At 39.7% G+C, this 22,043-nt stretch overlaps 1 protein-coding gene across 1 annotated transcript in view; it reads right to left on the bottom strand.

Moving 5' to 3' along the window:
• Positions 1-22,043, bottom strand: part of larp (La related protein) — a 120,854-nt gene that overhangs the window by 11,398 nt on the left and 87,413 nt on the right. Inside the window, exons 20-35 of the mRNA XM_074110017.1 lie at positions 19,053-19,349; positions 18,074-18,263; positions 17,296-17,502; positions 16,534-16,739; positions 15,711-15,818; positions 15,163-15,260; positions 14,276-14,367; positions 13,781-13,929; positions 12,880-13,033; positions 11,520-11,582; positions 10,814-10,942; positions 5,834-5,928; positions 3,595-3,702; positions 2,408-2,544; positions 1,401-1,509; positions 467-612 (exon numbers count right to left, since the gene is read on the bottom strand). Of these exons, the coding sequence (XP_073966118.1) occupies positions 467-612; positions 1,401-1,509; positions 2,408-2,544; positions 3,595-3,702; positions 5,834-5,928; positions 10,814-10,942; positions 11,520-11,582; positions 12,880-13,033; positions 13,781-13,929; positions 14,276-14,367; positions 15,163-15,260; positions 15,711-15,818; positions 16,534-16,739; positions 17,296-17,502; positions 18,074-18,263; positions 19,053-19,349 (2,288 nt within the window). The remainder of the gene's footprint in view (positions 1-466; positions 613-1,400; positions 1,510-2,407; positions 2,545-3,594; positions 3,703-5,833; positions 5,929-10,813; positions 10,943-11,519; positions 11,583-12,879; positions 13,034-13,780; positions 13,930-14,275; positions 14,368-15,162; positions 15,261-15,710; positions 15,819-16,533; positions 16,740-17,295; positions 17,503-18,073; positions 18,264-19,052; positions 19,350-22,043) is intronic.

Genomic DNA, 22,043 nt, shown 5'->3' with positions numbered 1-22,043 from the left:
CTTATTGTACAGGATTCTACCCATGGTTTCCGGAGTCCTCTTTGACAGTTTGGATCAAGATGGACCCGCAGCAACAATGTTAGGGCAATCTTTCGTAACTCTAGGATTATAATTGGCTCTTATTTTGAATTCGTGAATGTGAGTCCTACGTAGAGTATTATCTCGAATATATACAATGAATATGAATGTCAATATGTATTGTTGATGGAAGTGATCTCTGCAAAAGTCCCTGTACGCGGCACCCACCAGTATCCTGAGTGGTTGCTTTAACATTTTTCTGTACGCATCGTAACGTTTTACAAGACCCCCCCCCAAATTGCGTTACATAATACTTGAAGGCTCCCCAATGACGAAACTTTGTTTCCATTTTATCCGTAAGATTCAAAATTAAGATGGCACTTGGAGAAATAGAATAATAAAAGGGCAGACTATATTCACGATGCCATCATGATGGTGAGGCACTGACCTCGCTCGTAGTCGGCGGTAGTCTCCTGCTGGAAGTGCTGATAGAGCTCCGGGCGGAACTTGCGCTCTAGCCCGTACGAGTAGAACCGGAAGAGGCACTCCAGCCCGTACCGGTACCCGCCAGCCGCGTCCTCATTCGCTAGAAACCTGACCGCAACGGCACAGTTAGCTTACAACAATCGACTGACATAAAGTAAAGGCTGACCAGAATTATAAAAAAAACCTCGCCATATTGCGGAAAACCAATAGAATTTATTTCTTGCACTGGTAACACTAAATTCAAATGTCATTTGTCTATTGCTGTCAAAGTTTAATGTTGTTTGCGCGTGGTTTTTTAAAGTATTATTTTGTGTTTTTGTGCGTTAAAATGCCGAAGATTATCCATAGCCTTGGAAGGAAAATAAAGTCCGAGGGATTAGAAAATATTCCTCTAAATAACATCACCGATACCGTTGTCAATATGACTGGTAGGTAGCGTATAGTAAGTGTAAAGAATGTTGCAATATAAAACGTAGAAGTGCTGCCCTCGCGTCAGGTTTTTTATATTCCTGGTCAGCCTTTACATAAACAAGTAAATTCTTTTATACAATTTAACTGGTTCAAATTAAGCTTGAGATGCGGATCAGCGTCCGATTTAGTTTAAGCATATATTATTTATTAAGTATGTATTTATCTATATAAATATGTTTTCCGTTACCTGGTACACCCATAGTACGAGCTTTGCTCAGTTTGGGCCTAGGCCAAATAATTAGTGTTAATTGTCCCAGTGTTTAATTTAAGGTTATCTTCTTCCATTTTTATTTGAGACAAAATGAGACTGGAATGCAGATTTTTTTACCTTTTGGCATATTAAGGTTAACTAGTTTCTTCTTTGGAGATGTAAATTGGTGAGTGATATAAAATATGATGTAATGTAACGCGTTAGAACTAGTTACCTGAACTCGATGTACATGGTGTGGTTGAAATGGTCCCGCAGGAAGAACGACCAGAATCTGAACAAAGTGTTCATCTCCTGCGACTGACCGATGCCAAGTTTCATGCGCTCTGCGAATAAGACACAATTTTATATGTATTTTTGGTGTTTTTGTAATTCTAACAAGGCTCTTATGAAAGAAAAAGTTTGAATAATTGTATGCAAGTTTAAAAATCGGATTTAATGATCTCCATACAAAAACAGTGGTGCAGAAGGCGCTTGCTGGGCAGATTTTATTCTCATCATCCCGTGAAGTAGGGGCGAGGGGCGAGAGGTCGTTGATCAACCTACTACTACACAGTCTTTTTTACTACATTTTTTTTTATCGCCATCATCATATCAGCCGTAGGACGTCCACTGTCGGACATAAGCCTCCCCCATAGACCTCCAGTTGTGCGGTTAGAAGAGACTTGCATCCAACCTGAACCCGCAGCTTTAAAAACATTTTATTGTTTTAGTGGTATATTAAAAGCCCCGTGGTTGGCCTAGTGGTTAGACCTATCGCCTCTCAAGCAGAGGTTCGTGGGTTCAAACCCCGGCCCGCACCTCTGAGTTTTCGAAATTCGTGTGCGAAATTACATTTCAAATTTACCACGAGCTTTACGGTGAAGGAAAACATCGTGAGGAAACCTGCACACACCTGTGAAGTAATTCAATGGTATGCGTAAAGTTCCCAATCCGCACTGGGCCCGCGTGGGAACTACGGCTCAAGCCGTCTCATTCTGAGAGGAGGCCTGTGCCCAGCGGTGGGACGTAAAATAGGCTGGGATGATGATGAGTGGTATATTGGGCCGTAGTTCGCATGCGGGTCCAGTGCGGATAGGGAACACACATTATTATTTTTTCGCCTGTGTGGGCACTTTTTGTCACAATGGTTTCTGTCACCGTTAAGCTCTTTCTGAGTGCATCGTAAGTCTCAGTCTGAGAGGCCTGTCTGGGGTGTGGGGTGGGGTGGGATGTGGTAGTTACCTTTGAGGCAGCGCGAGTGGTACTTATGGTAGGCCTGCTGCGTGAACTGATTGTCGCGCAGCAGGTTGTGGCTCGGGTGGTGGAACGTCGGCAGCGCCTGCGGCACCGACCCGCTCGGCGACGTGCCCAGCGACGAACTGGACAAATAATACTAGATTATTGTCGTGGCCTGCAAGTAGCCAATTGCTGGCTGAGTATGAGTATTAAACGGACGAGCTGCGAGTCCGTTTAACTAATACGAAGCCAGCAATTGCTATTCCAGCCGAGACTAATATAAAGCTTTTCTCAAAAATGGTGAATAATTCTGAAATAGAACAAACTTTTTCTCAAAATATATTATAAAATTTAATTTTATTCCAATATTTTTCTTATGCTTTCCCGCCTTTTTTCATTAAAAATAAACTGCAGGTGTATTTTTCCACCGAAAACACCACAAGCTATTTCAGACCCAATAGAAAAAGTCCGGAGTTCCAACAAAATATCTGATACCGGCCATTAGACTTGGCTGTATACGACTTGTGCCAACATTTCCATGGCCTTTTTAACTTTAAAAAAAATGTGACTGATTGCAGGCGCGCTAATTCATTATTGTCGAGCTAGCGCGCCTGCAATCTTTTTAACTTTTTAATTTTTCTCTGACCATAAACTATGCACTTCACCTTCTGATATGTAAAGAATAATGTCAACTTTTACGGACATTTTTGAGAAAAACAATATACTATGCTGAGCGGCAACAAATCTGGCCCTCCAATGTATGCACTAACAGTCATTTTGTATGCAGAGTGAAAAATAAATCTAAGCTCCAAGAAATGTGCGAATAAATCCACACATCACACCGAACATCACGGACTGACCCAGAGGGGGTCATGGAAGCCATGTCCTCCTCCTCCCAACCCTGGGCAAAGTCTAAGACAATTAGTAGATATTTTAATTTGTATAATCTGCATCCGCCCTTAACTTTTCGTATTAGGCCAGGATCAGTCGAAAATTTAAGGCTAAAAGAAGTTTTAGAGCTGGATCACACTTGTCTTATGTCGGGCCCGGATTTTAATCGGATGTTCCAGTGGCAGCACATTTAATATTGAAGCTATTCACACTTGCCCGACACGATTTTCTTTAGAAATGACTGACACCCGACAAGTGGGAACGGGCTCAACCGTCGCCCTGCGCAGAGAGCAACAGCTTACCCGGTGCTGTGCGTGCGCACGCGGTGCTCGCGGACGTCCATGATCCAGCCGACGTGGTGCTCCACGGGCGGGTTGAGGCTGTGCCGGGTCTTGTGCTTGCGGCTCTGGCTGTAACAACACATACAATACAATTATCATCAGACTAGCCGTTACCCGCGAGACTCCGTCCGCGTAGAATCGCTATCCCGCGGGAACTATGCAATTTTCAGGGATAAAAACTATCCTATGTCCTTCACCGGGACTGAAACTAGAGGTAGAGTCATTCACGATGACGCGTGCCATGGATCTTATTACAATATTATTCATGTCTAATTTTGATAAAAATCACGCGTCTTCGTGGATGGCGCTAGAATTTCATCTAAATCGGTTCAGCGGTTTAGACGTGATGAAGTAACAAACAAACAAAAAACAAACAGACTTACAAACTTTCGCATTTACATTTATTATTAGTGGGATAAGTGAGAAGTAGGATCTGAGGGGCTACTACGAAAATCGAAGTTCTAAAAGAAGATCCAAAAGATCGACCGACGAATATCTTGAAAGCCAGACAAAAAAAAAATATTTTTAATTGGTTTAGTACCTTAAGATAATAACAACCGCTTTAGGCGGGTTTATCTTTTTATAGCTGGCCTTAGCTCATTTCTTATACGTACTTTGCAACAGTTAATCCTCTTAACAACCCTTTGTTTCAGTTTTTATATTATTTAAAACTAATATTATAAAATACCACGTTGAATATGCATTTTTTATCTTGGTGCATTTTTAACCTACTGATAAAAATTGGGTTGATAATTTAACGCACATTTAATATACCTCTAACCCTTTTGCAAAGTACCTAGGTACGAGAACAAAAGCAGATAATCGTATTGTATTGATACAATAGGTCCGTGTATTTCGGTAAGCGAATAAGCTCATTAGGATGACTCAGTTGTGAACAATAATTATTGTTTCTAAAGCAGAATTTCAAGGGAAATTCAGTGCATTAGCTATAAGAAACAAACAAACTATAATTCATTACCGATACTTAATTTAAATAGCAAATATAACCAAGCGCATTCTACAAGAGAGTGTATGAAATTTGTCACTTGATGAAATCTTTTCAACTTAATCAGCCAGTAAATACAAAGATATTGAATTGAATCATTTTAGAAACACACTCAAGTCTATGACAGTGCAACTTAAGTAGAGTAACCAGAAGACTCGGATAAAATCAAATTAATTAATTTTATTGAATGAATTTTACAGATATTTGCATAATTACAAACAAGTGTTCACTAAATACAAAATTAGAAAAATACTTCTGTTTAGGACTTAAAGAGTCAACACGTATTTTATACGGAAGCTGAGGTAGATAAATAAAGATTAACGGATCAATGTTCTCAGGAATAGAATTTAAATTAACAAAACTCCAGCAAAAATTTACAAACAATAGTTTTATGAAATGTTAAACAATTCCAGATTAACATAAGCTACTTTTTATTCATTTCAATCTCGGGAGATTTGTTTTGAAATAAAGTCTTGCAAAAAAATCCCTTTGCAGACTTACAGATTCAACTTTTTGTTTTTACTAAAAAGTTAGTAATATGTGTAAAATTTTAAGTCTCGAGCCGTAATATACGCTGTGCGTTATCAATCAGTAACGGCATTTTTTCCAGCGTTTATTTGACTTGTCCAGTTTGTTTAGGTCAAATCTTGGTAGTTCATATTGACCCACTCCCAGTGGTCGTATATTGATTTAAATTTTGGTTTACATATGTCAATTGGATGACAATGCAAGTAGAGTCAACAAAACGACGATGCGAAATGAGAATGCAAATAAATAGGTTTGATTGCAAGTATATGAACCATTGCTTGATTCATGTAATTCGAAACAAAAGTACAAAATTAAATTTATTTAATTTTATAATAGCAGCAGTAGAAAAAACAATTAAATTAATATATTTGGAATTTTTATTTAATTAATATTTTTCCTTTTATTTATATAATTTGTAATTATTTTATTAATTTTGATTTTTTCTTCTGGTATGAGTTGTAATTTTATTTATTTGGTGTAATAATTTATAATTTAAAAAAATACCTAATTGACATGTAATTTAATCATTTTAATAATTTATTGTAACTTGATTTAATAATTGCAATTCTTTGTTTACATATTTATGTATTTGTGTGACATGATATATTTACTTTTTAACTTTTACAGACAGTATTTATAAGTAGGTATTAGGTGTGTTAAACTTACATGACATCGGTAGCGTGCGGATCTTTGTTAGCAGCATAGAATCGCGCCGTGCGTCGCGGCCGCTTCGCTTTGCTCGCCGGCTCCGCTTGCTCCACCTAAACACAAAATTATAATTTATACTCCATAAAAAGAAACAAAAACATGACGGAAGCGGTCACCCATCCAAATATCGGCCGTGGCTACTGATGCGCCATAGGAATTTTTCATATTCCTATATTAAAATATCGGAAACTTCTCACAATTTTGTGTGGGGATTGAAACTCCGTTTCTTAAATTTAAACTTCCTAAAATGCTTGTGAAAATTTCCAGAAATTTCAGAAAACTTTCCCAACTTTTTGGAAACTTTCTGCAACTTGCACATCTGTAGCCGCGGCCGACTTTGCTCAACACTGACTTGGCTGAGTAATCGGGCAGATACGTGGGTAAAGAAAAAATCTATTTACTCCGTCAGTTATATTATCAAATAATACTGGCCACGTATTTTTTTGTCAATCAACCAAAAAATTACTAAGCTGAAGAGAGTCAAAGTTCGGGAGTGGAGGCCAGTGACGTCACGCCGTGCTTAAAAGTGTCGCACGACGTGACGTTACGCGGAACTTTAACTGGCTACAGCTATAAATTCATCACTATTTGTCTCATTGACAAAGGAAAAAATACGTGTCGTGTGTGTATTCTAATGGATGGATCAACTATTTCTTGTTGTTATTCTGTCCCGTCAGCGTTTGGACAAAAGTAGTACAGTTTAAAAGAAAAGATGTTGTGTCACATTATACTAACATGCTAATTAGATGACCAATTATAGAAGGGGCTTAAAACTACAACAAAAATGCATTGTTTGGATAATTTAAATGTTATAAACTTACGGTTTAAAGAGCGACTCAGGAGACCGTAACCATAGCAACGAGTGACAAGAAAAAGTTGATCGAATCTGATAATCTAACTGACTGATTATATTAAATAAAATATTACTTTTTTACCAAAGAATCTACCCAATTCAAAGACACCTCGTAGAAAAATTACCACAATTTTATTTTGCTTCTTCGTCATTGTGAATGAACAAACGTTTACAATATAAGAATCACTCACTTAATCACTTTGACTTTGAGTATAACTAACACACAACACTGAAAGCGCACAGTCGCGACGTGACTAAAGACGAATAAAGGGAGCTACCTAAGGATAGCAGGTAGAAGGGCGGGCTGTGAACAGACCCTGTACTACGAACTGTAAGTACCATTCGAACTTCGTCTCTGGCCGTTCCGCTGACGCTTATATTACTTAATACGAGAGTGAGAGAGACGGTACGACACGAACTTCGATTTACGAATTTCGTAGTAGCCCCATGTAACGGATGCGTTTCGAAGAACGTTACGATTCGATTTGATGACAAACTTCACATGCTAGTGACAAAGAAAAAAGAGGGGTGTTATAAGTTTGACCGCTATGCGCGTCTGTGTATCTGTCTGTCTGTCTGTGGCATCGTAGCTCTTAAACAGGTGAACCGATTTGAGTGCGGTTTTTTTTATTTGAAAGCAGGTTTTCTAGTGATGGTTGAAGTGACAAAGTCGGGGGTTTTCCAACTTATAGTTGGTTAGGTTAGTTTATATTTTGAACTAGTTTTTGAGCGTACATTGATTTTGTAAATATAACATCTCCCGCATTAGAAAGAGGCGCTGCTGACGCCAGGATTTAAAATTCAAATTATAACCGGGGGTCGGACAAAAAGTGCGGATGACGTAAAAATTACGTAATCTTGCACACAAGATGATGTTTTTATTTAAACTTCCGTGTGACATGCAGTAACAAAGTAGCATTAATGAAGTAACAAAATAATCGTAAATAAATCAATGGAATTCAGTGAATAAAATAAATTTCATATCGTTTAATAAAGAGGTTGATAAATGATAAGTGATAATTGTTTATGAAAATCAAAAATAATATTTGAAATCATCCTATAAGTGGTTTGACGTCATCGGCACTTTTTGTCCGACCCCTGATTATAACACAAGCACGGTTTAATTTCTCACTGATAGCCATTCCTATTTGTGGGTAAGATAAGGCACTTTTTTATAATTTTGGGGACCTTTCTCTCAAGGAAAAAGAGTCACAGCCTAAAGGGCTCATAAGGCATGAGCCGAGAAAATTAAAACCTGTTTCAGCAGATTATTTATTTATCCACTCGACAGTCCGACGATACCATGGTATCCAAAAGCAAAATGCTTCAAACCGTCCGTGGATACTTTAGTGTCGTAAAGTTTAACCTTGATTTTGTGAATAAATCATAAATTACATGCTATTGCTTTATAAATAGTATTTGAATGAGTGAACATTAATTTACGTCTCAGAATTTCTTCTTTATTGTAGTTAAAAAATTGTGGATACACAGCGCGTTTCGTCCGTCGATAAAAATCCCGGTCGATAAAAGGTGCCTTATAGATGAAAAGCTGTACTTAGATGGCCAGAGGCCGTATTGTCTAACGTTTCTGGCGCTCGCGATCGCAATCAAATGACAGATACAAAAACTGTCACTTAATGAGGGCTATCGCGAATGAATTCGCCACTAGAGGCGCTAGTGTAGCGTGAGGTCTCCGAAATGTCAAATCTCATAGTTTTTGGGTGAGCTACGCGGGTTTATTTATAATTAGAATAAATTTGTGAATATTTTGCAATATCTGAAATTAATTATAGCAAATATGCGTTCCGGGGCAATGAATGTCTGTGTTTTGAGACAGTTTTGTCTTTCGGAAACCTTTGTCCTCTCTTTTTCCGAACAAAACGGGGACTATGCAACACTGTGGCATGCTCGATATTTTTATGGCACGGTTTTAAGGTGTATTAAATATGATTTTAATCTAAACTTTGTTTTCACGCCCGTAATAACAGACTTTGAAAGCCATACTTGAAAACCTCACGCTACAGTGCGCCATCTAGTGAGACAAAAAACGATAGCCCTCATTGCGATCGCGAGCACCAGAAACGTTATTGCCTTACGGCCCCTGTTGTATGTGGTGGAGCACAGAATTGCTATGGGACTTTTCGGATATGAAATATTCGGACACGTTACTGCTACAGATAGCGCGCGTGTTGAATGGTATGTCGATAAATTTGTAAAAGAAAATGTTATTTTAATTTCCACATATTTTTTTTTACTTTCGCGTTTTAAACACATACAGGGTGGAAAGTTGAGATGGGGCAGCAAGGGCAGCTACTAGATCCCTTGCTGCTACGCGAAAATGCTCTTAGGAGACCAGACCTTCACTAACTTTTTGAGTGATGACAATCGACATTCACAGATTTTTGATAAAATGTACAGTCAGCAAGAAAACCGACAATTTGACTTTTTTTTAATGCCAATCGGTCACATTTCTATCAAGGATTAAAATGCTGTTTGAGACCAACTAAGGTTAGAGTACTAGAACACCCACAAATCAAAGAAAACTTTTCCATACAGTTCGTAGGGTACTAATTTGCAAAGTGAAACTTTCGCATGTTGTTTTTTTAAGAATATTAATCCTTTATGCTTAAAGAAAATTCAACAGAATGTGGACAACTAAAAACTGAACATTTTAACTAAAGTTAGTGTCTTAACCCAGTATTGCTGCCCCATCTCAACTTTCCACCCTGTATAGTCCATTCAAGATAACATTGGACGCTAGAAGGTCATAGAAATAGGGGTTCTAAACATTTTTTGTGAAGTCGTAATAATGATGATGATGATTAATAAATTAAGTAATAAGATGAAGTCATAATTTTGTTTATTTTGTAAGTAGATTACTACGTAATATACTCACAAAATAACACAATATTAATGCGTAATTTGCTACATAATATTAATTCAATTTATATTTATACATTTAATAAGTAAACAAAAAATAATACGGGGTGCAAAATGAGTTTTAACGCGATCGATATGTGTGTGTACGACAGCTATCAAGGACAGCACTACACTAAAGGCGCCTGAGGCGAGGCGCGTGGATAGCGGGGGGAGAGGCTCCCGCTCTTCACCTCAGACCCCGACTGCATTCAACTCGCGCGCTATCTGTACATACAGCAGGGCATTTACTAAGTTTTCACATATCCCATTCTTTTAGGTAGGTGAAATTACTGGCACTTGAGGTATCCCATCTTAGGCCTCTAGGTTGGCAACGCTTCTGCAATCCCCCTGGTGTTGCAGGTGATCTCTTATCATCAGGAGACCCACTTGCTCGTTTGCCATCCAGTTGAATAAAAAAAAGAAGGCAAGCCAAGGCAAGACTTGATGCGCATACGATTGCAGAAGCTCCGGCGGTATCACCTTTATTTGCCGCGATGCCGCGCTTTGTTTTGGCTGTCTGTCCGTTGGAGCAGAGAGAGACAGCAGAAAGGAGCGGAGTGACTGTTTCTGTCGAGCTGGATAGCAGAGCAAAGCGAGAAAGTAATGCTGAGCGGAGCTGCGTACTGTTTTTCCATAAGCGGAGCGTGCCCGATCGTTCCTCTGCCCCGCTTCTTCGTTGCTCTTCCTCGCCCCGATTTTTAAGCTAGTTACCAACTCTATCCACAGAAGAGGTGCAGACCGGGTGTACACTACAAATCCTAAAAAAAAAACCCTGACTGTTCCCTGACTTTCCTTGACCACATTTCTAAATTTCCCTGGACAATCATGTACATTTTTAGGTTATGTGATTTTTTACTGCCGAGATACTAAGCTAGACCCGATGACGGGAATTCACTGCACACCGAACCTGTTCACTTTTTCGTTGACTGTTTTTACGGTGCCACTCTTTAATACGTCGCTCATAACTGGAACGACTGGTGTCAAAATATTGAGCTAAGTTTTGGGAATCACGAGTTATTTCCCTGACTTTTCCTGACCACATTGAGCTTCCCCGACGATGTTCCAGAAAATGGACACCCTGAGAAGATTCTATGCAATTTTCTTAGTATCGAGTGGACGGACACGGACAGGCAGCATTTGAGTCCGTGTATTGTGGTCGTGCTCACCTTCTGCGGGCGCGGCGGCGGCGGCGGCGGCTGGTCGGGGTTCAGGTGCCGCTCGGAGGGCTGCGTCGCCTCGAACTGCTCGCGGCTGATCAGCGACACGGTGCGGTAGTTGCCCTGGCTGCCGTACGACTGCACACAGAACCATAAATAAACATCACCGGACATTTGACACTGACCTAGTCCCAAACTAAGCAAACCCTGTACTATTGGGTACCAGACAATTAATAAAAGAAGAAAAAGACACGCGAAGCCGAGTTAAGACTTGTAAGAAAAATCGTGCAAGTTGCATTACATTGCGAGGAGTTTGTAGTGGTCCTATTTAAGAATTGCGAATTACCGACATAGCCCGAAGAATTGCGAAACTAAAGTGGCAGTGGGCGGGGCACATTGCTCGCAGGACTGATGGCCGATGGGGTCAGAAGGTTCTCGAATGGCGTCCGCGGACCGGGAGACGAGCTGTCGGTAGGCCTCCAACAAGATGGAGCGACGACTTGGTTAAGATGCGATGCAATGTAATGCAACTTGCACGATTTTTCTTGCAAGTCTAAACACGGCTTTAGACCATACAGCCTCGGATCGTCAGTCACTACGCTGTCCGTCTCTGTCTGTCTGTCACAGGGCTGTATCTCGAGAAACTTGCAGATAGAAAGCAGAAATTAATACAAAACATGCATATCTATTGTCGCTACGAAAATTAAGAGCTTACCGTTGAATAATCCGTATCGTTCCAAATCTCCTCTTCGTATCTCCTCAAGCCATCAGTTATGACCTGTGAACAAAAAAAAATTTCTCCGAGTTTAGTTTAGTTGGGTATTTATTAAATGTTGATGGACGACATAGTTCAGTGACATTGTTTCACATACACTGTTGAAATGCAACCGGTTTGGAGAACGGAATTACAGCACAGTTGTGTGCTTACAAAGGTAAATTACATGACGTTTGAGCGGCTACATTGTTGAGTTACAATTTGTCACGAACTGAGGGCGATTCAACTACCTTGTATTACTATTGTTTTCGATAAGAAGTTTTGTTTAAGAGATAAAGCAAACACTTAACAGTAACCTTAGTAAGACAACTTAAACTGCTTCAGCACAGGTTTAAAAAGAAAAAGGATAAGCTAGCTAACTCGGCCTGAAGCCGGATTCATGTAACTGCTTATTTGACAGTACCGTAACGCGGCAGAGTCATCCATAATTATATTTCACCAATTTTGACTATTTTAGACCGCTCTTCTCCCTTGTCACACTTACTGATATGCAAATACCTTTTTATGATACAAATTGCCAAACTGTAAATTATATGTGACGTAGTGATGGCTCCGGAGGGTGTCACACGACAGTGGAAATGATATCATTAGAGAGACAATGCGTTTTATTGATTGTATGGCAACACGACTTTTTCAAGGTGACAAGATAATGTGTCCGCATAGTCGACTGAAAAAATGGTCGTGTGACATCAGTTGAATGACAATAACGTAGACTGTCAACTCGCTTAACTACCTGCTCTAAGAGGTATGCCTATATAGTTGAGTGAAAAAATGGTAGTCACATCACTTGCAATAACAAAAAGGTCGACTGTCAACACAACCCACTTGCTCTAAGTCGTGTGCCTACATAATTGAGTGAAAAAATGGTCAAGTACAGTGACATCACTTGTGTGCCAATAAGGCTGTAAACCCGTGTGCTAAAATTCCTAAGAACAGATCTTCGTATGTCTTATAGTTTCAGACTTTCCCATACTGACCGATATGAATGTTACACCTTGTATAATTGAGTGAAAAAATAGTCAAGTGATATCAGTTGAATGCGAATAAGGCTGTCCCTCCGCCACACATGTGCCTATACAATTGAGTGCAAAAATGGAAAACTGTGAATGACAATAAGATCAACTGTTAATGCATTTACCTACTTGCTCTTAATCGTTGCCTACTTAACTGAGTGAAGAAATGGTCAATTGACATCACTTTGAATGCCAGAAAGGCTGTTATGTTAACCCATGTGCCTATACAATTGAGTGCAAAAAAGGAAAACTGTTATCAGTTGAATTACAAGGCTAACTGAACCCACCTGTTCCAGGTCTTGTGATATCTTGGTGCGCGTGGCCCAGTCGCCCTGGCGGTCGTGTCCGTCGTGGCGCGGCGCGCGGCCGGCCGTCTGCGTCACGATAAGCAAGCGCCCGACGTCGCGATCGGTGAACTCGAAGTCTGACTCCGAATCCGACCTGACAAAGTGACATTTCGATTAAGTTTGGTTTAAATATATTCTTTGGTTCCATTGGATTCTTCTCGGATTCAATCGAGTAGTTTCTTGGATAAAAGACTTATCAGAATATATTGAACACGTATTTTTCTTGTGTGAATAAAACAAAAAAATTACAAAGATTAAGCGCTTCAAAGTTCGGGAGGACCCCACTCCCATTTTGACGTCACGACGAGCTATAAAGTCAAAGTCAAAGTCAAAGTCAAAATATCTTTATTCAATTTAGGCCATAACAAGCACTTATGAATGTAAAAAAAAAAAACTACCACCGGTTCGGAAAAACCTCCGTTGAGAAGAATCCGGCAAGAAACTCAACGAGGTATATTTTTTTTAAAACAGATTTACAATATTATTAAGTGTCGCACGGCGTCACGCCGAACTTTAACTTGGTAATGCGGAGCGGAGGTGCGAACTGTCCGTCCACCATAGGCGCGAAGCTAGATAGCAGACTGTTTTTCCATTCGCAGAGCTTCCCCGTTTCTCCGATCCTATTCCTCGCTTCGCTTTCCGGTTTTTTATGAATTTTTAAGCCAGTAATCAAATCCCTGCCTACAGCAGAGGAGCAAGAGATTTTATGCTATTGTTTTTTTTTATCTCGCTCACCGCTCCGCTGGCTCGCCCCGCTCCAGTGGCCAGGGAGCCTTACCTCGACGCTTGTCTCGTCACTCGCGCGCGAGTATAACTCTATTCTCTGAGGCAGTGTACTGACCAGGCGTCCGTAAATGTGTTGTGCCGCGGGGGCGGTAAGTCCAGTTCCTCGTCCAGCTGGAAGTGCAGCTCCTCGCGCTGAGGCGCGTCGTCGGCGGCGGGCGCGGCGGACGTGCGCTCGCGGCTGCCCGCCTTTGTGCGTCGCTTCACCTGCAATTAAGACCACAACCGTCAATAGGTACGTTCACGTCAGATAATCTTTGTTGTTGGATCCAATAGAAAGTATCGATGTAGTTACAAAATTACGATTTTTCCCTCAAAGATTTCGTGATCTTTGTTGTTGGATCCAACAGAAAGTATCGATGTAGTTACAAAATTACGATTTTTCCCTCAAAAGATTTCGTGACGTTTACCTGACGTCAAGAAATTCTGTATGTTTTATGCAGTTTATGTTATATGATTTCGTCCTTAGTGTTAAAATTTCTTGACAAACTGATTTCTAGGCTAATAATAAATAATTATTCGTACTTTGCCGGATTTATTATTACACTCGTACCTCGGTCCACACATCGGAGCCGCTCCGCTCCGATCCGGGGCTGCCGGTGGACGCCTGTCTCGACGCTACACCTTCCAGGGGCACTACTGGCTCTGGTGGACAAACAACACATCCATATATTCATACTCATTTATTGCAACCATGGTATTTACAAGATGTACGAGAACTTAATTCTAGCCAGTACCCACATGGATCTACAAAGGCGTAGCAACATTCATATTGTCACTACTTTGTAAAAAGCTCGTATCTAAAATCAACATGTCAACAAAATTAACCCTTGACACAATGTTTATAAAGTTCACTCAGAAAAATTATCGAGTTTTTTTTAAACTAGTGACGATATGTTTTTAAATATCTATTTTTATACGTAAGCAAAAACACATTATCATTATCCTATATTTATTATATTATTACGTGAACGAATGAAGAAGAAAATATCTTTATAATTCATAATTTATTTATTTCACTCATATTTTTTTCTAATCTTGTCATGCCATTTTGTGTTGTGGTTGAATAAAGTTATTTCTATTCTATCTTTTGGTTAAAACAATATTTTTTAAATAAGGATTATTTCCGAGCGTACTTGCTTTACCAACCAACTCATATGTGACCACAGGTGACGGTATCTATATTAATATTTCTTTAGTAAGGTTATAGCCTAAGTCTAGATCTCAATTACGGTTCGATAGCGAGTAATCTATGTTTCCGGTGAGAACCGCTAGATGGCACCACCTGCTACACCAAGCAACAAAATGGCGACTGTCACAATTTTCTCTATTAGAATTAGGAAAACCTAGGTACGAGAAAATAACTTTAAATAAATTCAAAAATCCTATTGGGGTGTCTGAGGTTTAACACCTTTATATTGATGATTTTATAAACTGTACCTATTCGCTGCTGCGGCACAAATTCAGCGACGTCGGGGTTGAGCGGATCATGATGAGACGCCGCCTGCGGCGACGCACCGCCCCGGGATCGAAACATCCTAAGGGAAAAAAATACTGTTACTGTAATAGTCTAATATGTGTGTGTATTCATTCAAACATTAGCAAAGTTACAATTAACCAGGCTCCGCGAATTTGGATATGCCACCACAAAATGAATTATCTTGATAATTTCTACCAGCTGAAATGTGATTTTCCGTGATTGCCGCCTGATATAAGTGCCAGATTTTCTTCATAGTCAAAATACTACCAACGGGACTTTTATCACGCTAACACACACGAGTAATATTGTTGGTGTTATTTTGACTATGAGTGAAAATCACGACGTTTAAATGTGATTTTCTTCCGACTAGAGCAGGTCATCAAACTGCTTCCCCCAGCCGATATTTTTGCAGCTCGCGACATATGTTGACTATGTATTAAAGTGTGACGACTACTGGACTAGTGTAAAGCCTTGGGATGAAGCTGGCGGCTCGTGGTCTATGGTTTACCTGGGCAGGGGCGGCGGGGGCACGGCGCGCAGCAGGCTGGACACAGGCGCGACCAGAGGCCCGCCCATCGTTGCCAGCGGGAAAATACCCACCATTTGCTTCTTTCGCCTGCGGAGTAGGGCAGCGTTTAAATGGGGGGAGTCAATCTCGAATTTTCCACGTATATTCAGTTTATTATATTTTAATACAAGCTTTTTTTGCTGACTGTACTTTTTGTTGGATTTACTTGTATTGTCACCCAAACTATAACTATAATAATAATCTTTTTTTTTTTTTTAAGTAACTGTGACTCATTTTGTTAGTAAACAGGTTTATTTCTAGAGTTAGTAATAGAATAAAATTACATGAAAATGAGAATACAATTATTACACAGAAGTGTGGAGTTGCATCCACTTTTTCGAAATGAACTCAAGAAAAAGTCGTGGTGGCCTAGTGGTTTGCCCTATGGCCTCTCAAGCAGAGGATCGTGGGTTCAGATCCCGGCTCGCACCTCTCGAGTTTTTCAAAATTAATGTGCGAAGTACATTTGAAATTCATCACGAGCTTTACGGTGAAGGAAAACATCCTAAGGAAACCTGCACAAACCTGCGACTTAATTCATTGGTGTGTGTGTGAAGTTACCAATCTGCACTAACTGAACTGTTGAAACTACGGCCCAAACTCTCTCATTCTGAGAGAAGGCCTGTGCCCAGCAGTGGGGTGTTATATAAGGTGGGGTATTATTGATTATATGTATGTTAGTCTGTAAGGTATTTATTCTATAGGCCAAGTTGCCCGAAATAAATGGACTTATTATTATTATAAGTCAAGGTGATGAACTTACCGCTTCTCTCCAGGTTTCTCCTCATTATTCTCAGTTTGCAGCGGAGGATCCTCGTGTTGCTCCGTCTTCCCGTCCTTTTCATTATCGTTTGCCTTTTCGTCGTTTTTGTCGCCGTTCGACTTTGCGTCCTTTTCATTCTCATTGGCTTCTTTGTCTGCCTTCTCTGTCTCTTGCGGCGGCTCGGGTGGTGCTGTCGATTCTGTAACCTGGAATTGATTTGTATTAGCATTTCTGTTCTACCCTCTTCGGCGTTGAAAACATCGTCACTGTAATATGTACTTCACTATACTATGGTATACTATACACTTAGGGCCTGTTTCACCACCTGTCGACTAACTTTAAGTGTCAGATAAAAGTAATGCCGTCTTTTTTTATTCGGACAAAACAGACAGAGACGGCATCACTGATATCCGTCACTTAAAGTTAGTCGACAAGTGGTCAGGCCCTTAGTTTCGAGTCCTGGAGAAGGACATAAAGATAGTTTTTATCCCAGAAAATTGCATAGTGCCTGAGTGATAACAACAAACGAATTCTACACGAACGGAGTCGCGGGTAACGCCTACTGATATATAAGAAAATTCTTTCACATCAAACAATAAAGATATATTTGAACAAAAAAAAAAGGTATTTCTATTTCTTACTGTAAAAACTTGCTACACTCTTTAATTCCTAACTAAACTTCTTTTTTTTTACGGTCGCAAAGTATTTAACACTTCACGTTCCTGACAAACAAAATGTGGTAGGGAACCCTAAAACACTCACTTCCTTCTTCTCAACAGCCTCCTCGCCGTCTATACTAGGTGCCTCCTTGGCCTCGCTGTCCTTCTTCGCGTCCTGTTTGGGGGCGTCGCCTTTCTCTTTCTCGTCGTATTCCTTGTCCTTTTTCTGCCTGGACTTCAAGTATTCTTCATTGTTGGTGTTAGTTATGTCCAAGATCGGCCACTTAAGAGGTTCGAAGGCAGTACGCACCTGTGCGACACAAATAAGATTGGGTTCATTCAATCCCACGTTAGCAGAATTTTGGTAGTTTCTGACCCATTCCCCGGATAAAAACCCTCCAGAAAGTAAGGAAAGTTCAAATCTCTCCCCCCCCCCCCATGCATGCCTACGTAAACAATACCACAAAGAAATACCAGAAACAAGAGCACTGTCTCGCCTGTTTGCTCGGTACGTGTGATCACGTGGTGTACGTGTTCTGATTCAAATATATTGCATAAAACACATTAAAAGCAATCTAGTAATCTAAAAATCTCAACCAAATACGTTGTTACTCGCGAATATAAAAAATATACTGAAAATGACCAAAACATTGATAACTCAGTTCCTTTCCAATGTAAACCCTTCAAATTTTGTGTGATGAGGCTTTATCAAATTAAGAGTAAGTGGTAATGTGCAAGTGGCATATTTCTTTAAACTAAAAAAAAAAAAAAAAAACAATTTTACAGGACCCGGGTAAAAAATTTTATTAGACGAGTCGGAAAAAAGTAATTATTAGACGAGTCGGTAGTTTTAGTGCGACGATCACAATGTCAAATATCACCTTGAACCCATTCACAAGCTGCAACTTGTCCGAGTCGCGTATTGCGTCCAGCACGAGCGCGACGTCGCCGGTGAGCGCGCGCACGCGGTGGAACGAGGCGATCAGCGTGACCGGTATCGTCCCGTCCGCGGCCATCTTGCGCCGTAGGAAGAAGTCGCGGGCGAGGTTGTCAGGGCTGAAGTAGTATTCACTGGAAACATTTCAAATACAGGATTAGACACTCAATTCACCATGAAAGCTAAACGTTTATACAGTAAGTTAGCCATGAACAACTACGTGTCTCTTTTTAGTGGGAGAAGTATACCGATAGTTTAAATTGGTTTTGAAGTAACTGAAAGGCAAAAAAACTCAGCGCATGCCCATAAAGCTTTCTTAAAAATATATAGAAACTCTTTTTGTTTGTGGCTGTTGCCTTTGGTCTTAGACGAATATTTTACTTTATTCACTAGAGCATAGTCATTTTATGCCGCTTAGACCCAGCCATAAACACGAACTTAAAGTAAAGTTGGTGTTTATGCTGGATCTAGGCGACATAAAATGACTTTTTATGCACTAGTGCATAAAATAAAATCTTCGTCTAAGACCAAGGTAATTAGGTGTCAACAGCCACAAACAAAGAAGTTTCTTTATATTTTTTTAATACATTTTTATTTATATAAAACTAAAAATCAATCAAATCAATCAAAATAAAACTAAAAACTAAAAAATATATAATTATATAGTAATAATGAAAAATAAAATTTACGTAGTGAGTGAACAATTGTTTTCACTGTTGCTATTTCATTTCCTCGCCATCGAAGTGAAAAGCAGAGTGTAAAACTCGAGCATTAAATCCATTTTCCCCTCGACGTGTCTATCCACCCTCGCCGTACCGGCTCGGGTGGCTATATGAACGTCTTGGGTAAAATGACTCGTTTTATGCTCTCGTTGTACAATCTACTACTTTCTTACTTTTAAATACCGTATTCAGCATACTCACATTTGCTTCTTGATGAGGTCCTTCAAGGTGGCCTGATCCAATCCGAGGCCGTAGGGCGCGCTCGTGGCATGCGCGGCGCCGTAATAAAAAGCCTGCGCGAGCGGCGGTGCCAGCGGCGGCGCCAGCGGCGTCAGCGCGCCGTAGTGCAGCACGAGGCCCTGTGTGACCAAGGGCTGAGGTACTCGCTGACTGAGCTGGGATAGGGCGGGGAGGGGGCGGTTGAGAATACGTGCCAATACTTCTCCGATAGAGAAGGGATACATGAATAACTGATGATATAACATTATAGGCGGACATCTTTACTACGTCGGTGTTTTATTTTTTTTTTTTCTTATTGAATTTGTTTGTATTCATTACTGTTGCAACGAAACGCAGGGTCTAAGAGGAGACTGCGGCCGCAGAACGGAACCGTAAAATAATGTCAATAGGAACTGTCATTACGAAGCACCTTTCTTTTTTTTAAATCGCTACCGGCCACACATGTTCTATTTGTATCATTTTTTTTTTATTATATTTTATTCTTCAAAATTCCTATTTCTTTTGGAACTACTTCAACCCCTAAACAATGACTTTTTTTTTAAGTGAAGACCTGATGGTGCAACTTTACAAGCCTTGTATCTTTGGACTACTATGTCGGTGTTTTATTTTTTTCTTATTTAATTTGTTTATTTATTCATCACTTTTTAAAAAGTGAAGATCTGGTCTTACAATGTCTAGTTATTTATTTATGTTTACATTGTATCATAACATAGACCTTGTCAATATCAGTCGAGAAAGATTAAAATTTTGTAATGTCCTATTTCTATCCCAGTGCAGTGTACAGGCCTCCTCTCAAAATTAGTGGGCTTATTTCTTTCTTGGAAATTAGTCTTTTATTAAATAGAAAACTACACTATACCAGATTAACAGAGCCTATATTTATCCCCAAAATAAGAATAAAACTTACACGGAATTTAGACGTAATTGTGGACTACGGCTATAATAAAGTATTTTCCTTTGACATTCATATTTTTAACTATACAGAAGAAATTATTGGCCTAATGTACCTATATCTTTTTTTCTACACGTATTCTCAACATAGACATGAGTAATGAGATATTATGATCATTAGTTCCATATACCATCAGCCATCATATAAAAATGCTTGATAAATAACATCGTAGCATATAAGCAGCACAATGTCCCACATATAAAACCCAGTTTTATAATAATTTATTTATATATTTTGAGCACCACTCACGTGATTCAATGATTATTAATATATAATACATTACATACACATACAACTGTCTTGTGAACACGCTTCAATCAAGTCAGAAACAATCCAGTTTAAAATATATGAGGAACTATGAAGTCGTCATTTATAATGAAAATTTGTTAAATATTAAGCCAAATCATTCATTTCAGGCCTTTAGATTATATATTTATAAAAAGCAATTGCATATATTTATAGATATGAAAAGTACATTTTTAGTACAAGCGCAAAAGTGAGGTTATGACTTTGAGGTTAGGCACGTGTTTTATGAAACAAATAAAAATGATAAATGAGAACGGAAGTAAAATAAAAACATGCGTTTTTTTTAAATAATATAAACCCATAACTCAGTGGTACCCAAAAAAATGATAAATGATTGCCAAATGTTTTGGGTTTGGGACACATTTTGGTATATGTATTCCCCTTATAATAATAAAGTTACACAAAAATATCTGCGCTCAAATATCATTTGTCCCTTTTTACACATAATGTGAGAAAGAGAAGGATACTCGTATAGACTTGGAGTAAGATAAAAAATAAAATACGGTGTTCATAAAATAACTACAAAAAAAGTGGCAACTATGGCAGATAAATCAGTGTAGCTTTAAAGAAAATTACATATACCAGGGACAAAAGCATTCAGCCATAGCTTTTGCCCGAAAACAATGATATGCACAGTCAATAACTCTCATATCTAGAACGATAGAAGTTGCAATCTGATAACCAAATAATTATGAAGGTTGTTGACTGTGTTAAGAAATTATAAAAAGTTGACAATTGTTACAAATAATCAAAAAGAGTGGGGCTCTTTCAACCACTGTCATGTGTTGAGAAAATGTAAGAATCTCTGAGAAACCGCTTGTCTTCAAGTTATTTTTTATGATATCATCATCATATCAGCCGCAGGACGTCCACTGCTGGACATAGGACTCCCCAATAGAACTTCATTTGCTTCGGTCGCAAGCGGCCTGCATCCACAGTGAACAATTGACTTAACCAGGTCATCCGTCCATCTCGTTGGTGGTTGGTCATCGTAACCAACAATAATTAACAAAATATGAGTAAAACTCTTTAGCCCAGGCACTACCACTAGCCCTTCCTTCTTTCTGTAAAAAAAGTTGCCTGGAAGCATTTAAGCTGGCTGTGACAAGGACGAGATTAGCTGACCTACCTGGCTTCAATAATGAGTCGCACTATGTAAGTATACACTTAAGTCCTTATTTACACCGCGAGCGGACCGACTGTACGACTGTAGTTTAACTTACATCGACCAACTTCATAGAGGTATGGTTGTAAGTACTTTCATGGCCGATCGTTGTACGTTAAGCCGGGTACTCACCAGCGAGCTGTAACTGTAACCGTTGCACGATACAGTTCCCAAAAATCATATTGTATATGTAGTTCGCGAACGGAACGCGCTGTGCTCGCAGCGAGCAGATGACGGCCAGGTACTCATTGCTTAACTGTAACCGTTGCACGTTACTGTAACCTAAAACATAGTGTGCACGTGGTTCGCAAGCCTGCCGCGAGCAGTACACGTGCCGCTCGCAGTGAGCCGACGAGTGTCGATTTCTAGAACCTCGTTACTGTATCTGTTACAGCTCGCTTGATGAGTACGCCGGTCGGTGAGGGTGCTCGATGGATGTCACGAGTGAAGATCGTTTCACGCGTACACACTAGTACCTCGTCACCTATATCGCATGCTGAGAACGAAAGGGACTCAACTCAAAAAAGCC

The sequence above is a fragment of the Choristoneura fumiferana genome, chromosome 30 (genome assembly GCF_025370935.1).
Source record: "Choristoneura fumiferana chromosome 30, NRCan_CFum_1, whole genome shotgun sequence".
Lineage (NCBI taxonomy): Eukaryota > Metazoa > Arthropoda > Insecta > Lepidoptera > Tortricidae > Choristoneura > Choristoneura fumiferana.
This window is presented reverse-complemented; position numbering and strand designations above follow the sequence as displayed.